Below are 2,500 nucleotides of genomic sequence, written 5' to 3'. Positions count from 1 at the left end.
AGTGCATTTGTAAATTCAAATGACACTCTAAAAACAGAACAACACTATAGTGTTGGTCTTTAAAAACATATCAGCATGCCATCTGTCAATGAATTGCCAACCATTTTTTATGCATATTCAGTCCAGTTGTAAAAGTAGTTTGACCCAGTTTGTGGCACTCAGCTGACGTCACATGTCCAGAAAAAAACCCACACAGTTCCAAAGGCATTCTGAATTTACAAACGTTCAAAGTTCCAGAGCATGATGGGAGTACATGCAGTAACAATTTAAAACAGGACGTGGAGATGCCCCCGTCCCCTCCTCCAGCCCCTGCTGTACAAGTGGACCAGAGCAGACTGGGTTTCTATGGTTCTTGGCTGGCTGATATGCAGACAATGGAGGCTGTAACAGAGTCCGCCTAATTGCAGCTTAAATCTGGAGCATGTTGTTCTCCGACTGAGTTGCATAACGGTTACAGACTGCCACTCACCAGCCGTTACTAATGCATACAAACCTACTGACATACACACACACGCACGCACGCACACACGCACGCACACGCACACACACACACACAAATACTCTCTCTCTCTCTCTCTCTCTCTCTCTCTCTCTCTCACACACACACACACAACCCACTGTTTCATAAGCAACACTCATATTTGCAAGAATCAATGAAGTTGCTTCTTCCCATACAATAGAAGAACTAGCCACAGTTTGCGACTACAATATGAATGCATTTAAGGGTCATCGGCAATCCAGCTATTGATTTCATTTCAGAATGCATTTGTGGTAGAAGCTCCAACAGAGTAAACACAATCTGAACAAGTCCTGACAGTCAGAGTGACAAACCATTCTGGTTCACTTCTAGACACATTTGATTATGCCCGCTTCTAACAATAACCAGCAAAACATGCACCATTCTACCACTATTCTGCCAATACGTAACACAGCCAGCAGGCTAACACTGGCACATTTAAAGAAATTAATGTATGTTGATTAATGTGTGTTGTCTGTTTTTATACACATGAATTAAAAATGAGAAGTGAAATTCAGACAGTACATTAGGAGGCTATACTACATAATATCACAGTATATTATGAGGCTATTTTGAATCTTATGCTGATACATGCCTATGTATCAGTAAGCTTAGGTTGAGTTATAAAGGATATGCCAAGAATAAATGACCTATTCAATAAGAACAAATAGATGGTACAAGCAGGACTTTATGACTGGTATTCAATCTGGTACATCAAAATGCTTATGTCCTCACATTCAGTTTTGATGGCTAAGTCCTATTTTGAATGCATTAAGCTGAAATCCTACACATGGCTCCTTTAAGCCTTGAGGTCAGAGTGAGTGAGTAAGGGACCCACCTGAAGGGCCAGGGGTTTCCAGCGGGCGTTCTTGAGCAGGGCCGGGGCTGAGGTCAGCGTGTTCTGCGGCCTCTTCTTCAGGGTCAGGATGACTCCACTGGGGTCCTCCCGTAGAGAATTCACCAGATTCTTCAGCTGCCACCCCACCTGTGTGTCCCCACACACACACAGACACACACGTACGCACGCACAGACGCACACACACAGACACACACACGCACACACAGTTAAAATATAAAATGGACAATTAAATTCCTACCTAGGTGCTGGATTCAATAGAATCATAAAAATCTTTCACTGACACTGAGGTTGTCAGGTCATCAACCATTTACGACCAGTTTCATGGGCTATAAAAATCATGCTAAAAAAGACTAAAAAAAGAATACACTGAATATATTATTAGTATTATAATCATACTGAATGGTGATGTATCATCACAAATGAAAGGGATCTGAACCGACTACAAGGACAAGACGTGTGTGCGCGCACACACACACAAACCTACACACACACAGACCATTAAGCTGAGGCTTACCACTGTCTGATGATTGACCTGTATCACCTCATCTCCCGCATGGATCTTTTTGCACTGATCAGCCGGAGACTGGAGGAGATAGAGATCAGTAACTACAGAGGAAGAACAAAGGCTAGAGACCTACGTCTAGTGTGTGAGTGCAGCCTATTGTCACAGGCCTCTATCACACAAATTACAATCATATAGTAAGTAATCAACCGCTGGTGCTAGACTGTTGATATCATAGATCAGAGGCTTTGTGAATGTGTGCACTCAGAACAGCACACTGCACTCACATTTTCTGTAGTTCCAGTGATGACATGGAGTCCGTCATAAGTAGACTTGATGTACATGCCCTAAAACAACACATTTGTTAATTAGTAAGTGATACATGCTTGAAAAGTCTTCACCTGCCTCTTCCCCAACCTCTCGAGGGTAGTTAAAATAGATAGTGTTACATACACATCCTCTTGAGGGTATTTAAAATAGATAGTGTTACATACACATCCTCTTGAGGGTATTTAAAATAGATAGTGTTACATACACATCCTCTCGAGGGTAGTTAAAATAGATAGTGTTACATACACATCCTCTTGAGGGGATTTAAAATAGATAGTGTTACATACACATC

General features: G+C 41.9%; 1 protein-coding gene across 1 annotated transcript in view; it reads right to left on the bottom strand.

Annotated features, from left to right (window-relative positions):
* Window positions 1–2,500, bottom strand: part of LOC143111432 (connector enhancer of kinase suppressor of ras 2) — a 33,937-nt gene that overhangs the window by 17,885 nt on the left and 13,552 nt on the right. The window contains exons 7-9 of the mRNA XM_076273670.1: window positions 2,166–2,225; window positions 1,891–1,959; window positions 1,356–1,502 (exon numbers count right to left, since the gene is read on the bottom strand). Of these exons, the coding sequence (XP_076129785.1) occupies window positions 1,356–1,502; window positions 1,891–1,959; window positions 2,166–2,225 (276 nt within the window). The remainder of the gene's footprint in view (window positions 1–1,355; window positions 1,503–1,890; window positions 1,960–2,165; window positions 2,226–2,500) is intronic.

The sequence above is a fragment of the Alosa pseudoharengus genome, unplaced genomic scaffold (genome assembly GCF_046254945.1).
Source record: "Alosa pseudoharengus isolate Yale_2024_CS ecotype anadromous, Long Island Sound unplaced genomic scaffold, YU_APseudo_1.1 YU_APseudo_1.1_scf_8, whole genome shotgun sequence".
Classification (NCBI taxonomy): domain Eukaryota; kingdom Metazoa; phylum Chordata; class Actinopteri; order Clupeiformes; family Clupeidae; genus Alosa; species Alosa pseudoharengus.
The sequence above is the reverse complement of the archived record's forward strand: the minus strand, read 5'-3'. Positions and strand labels throughout refer to the sequence as shown.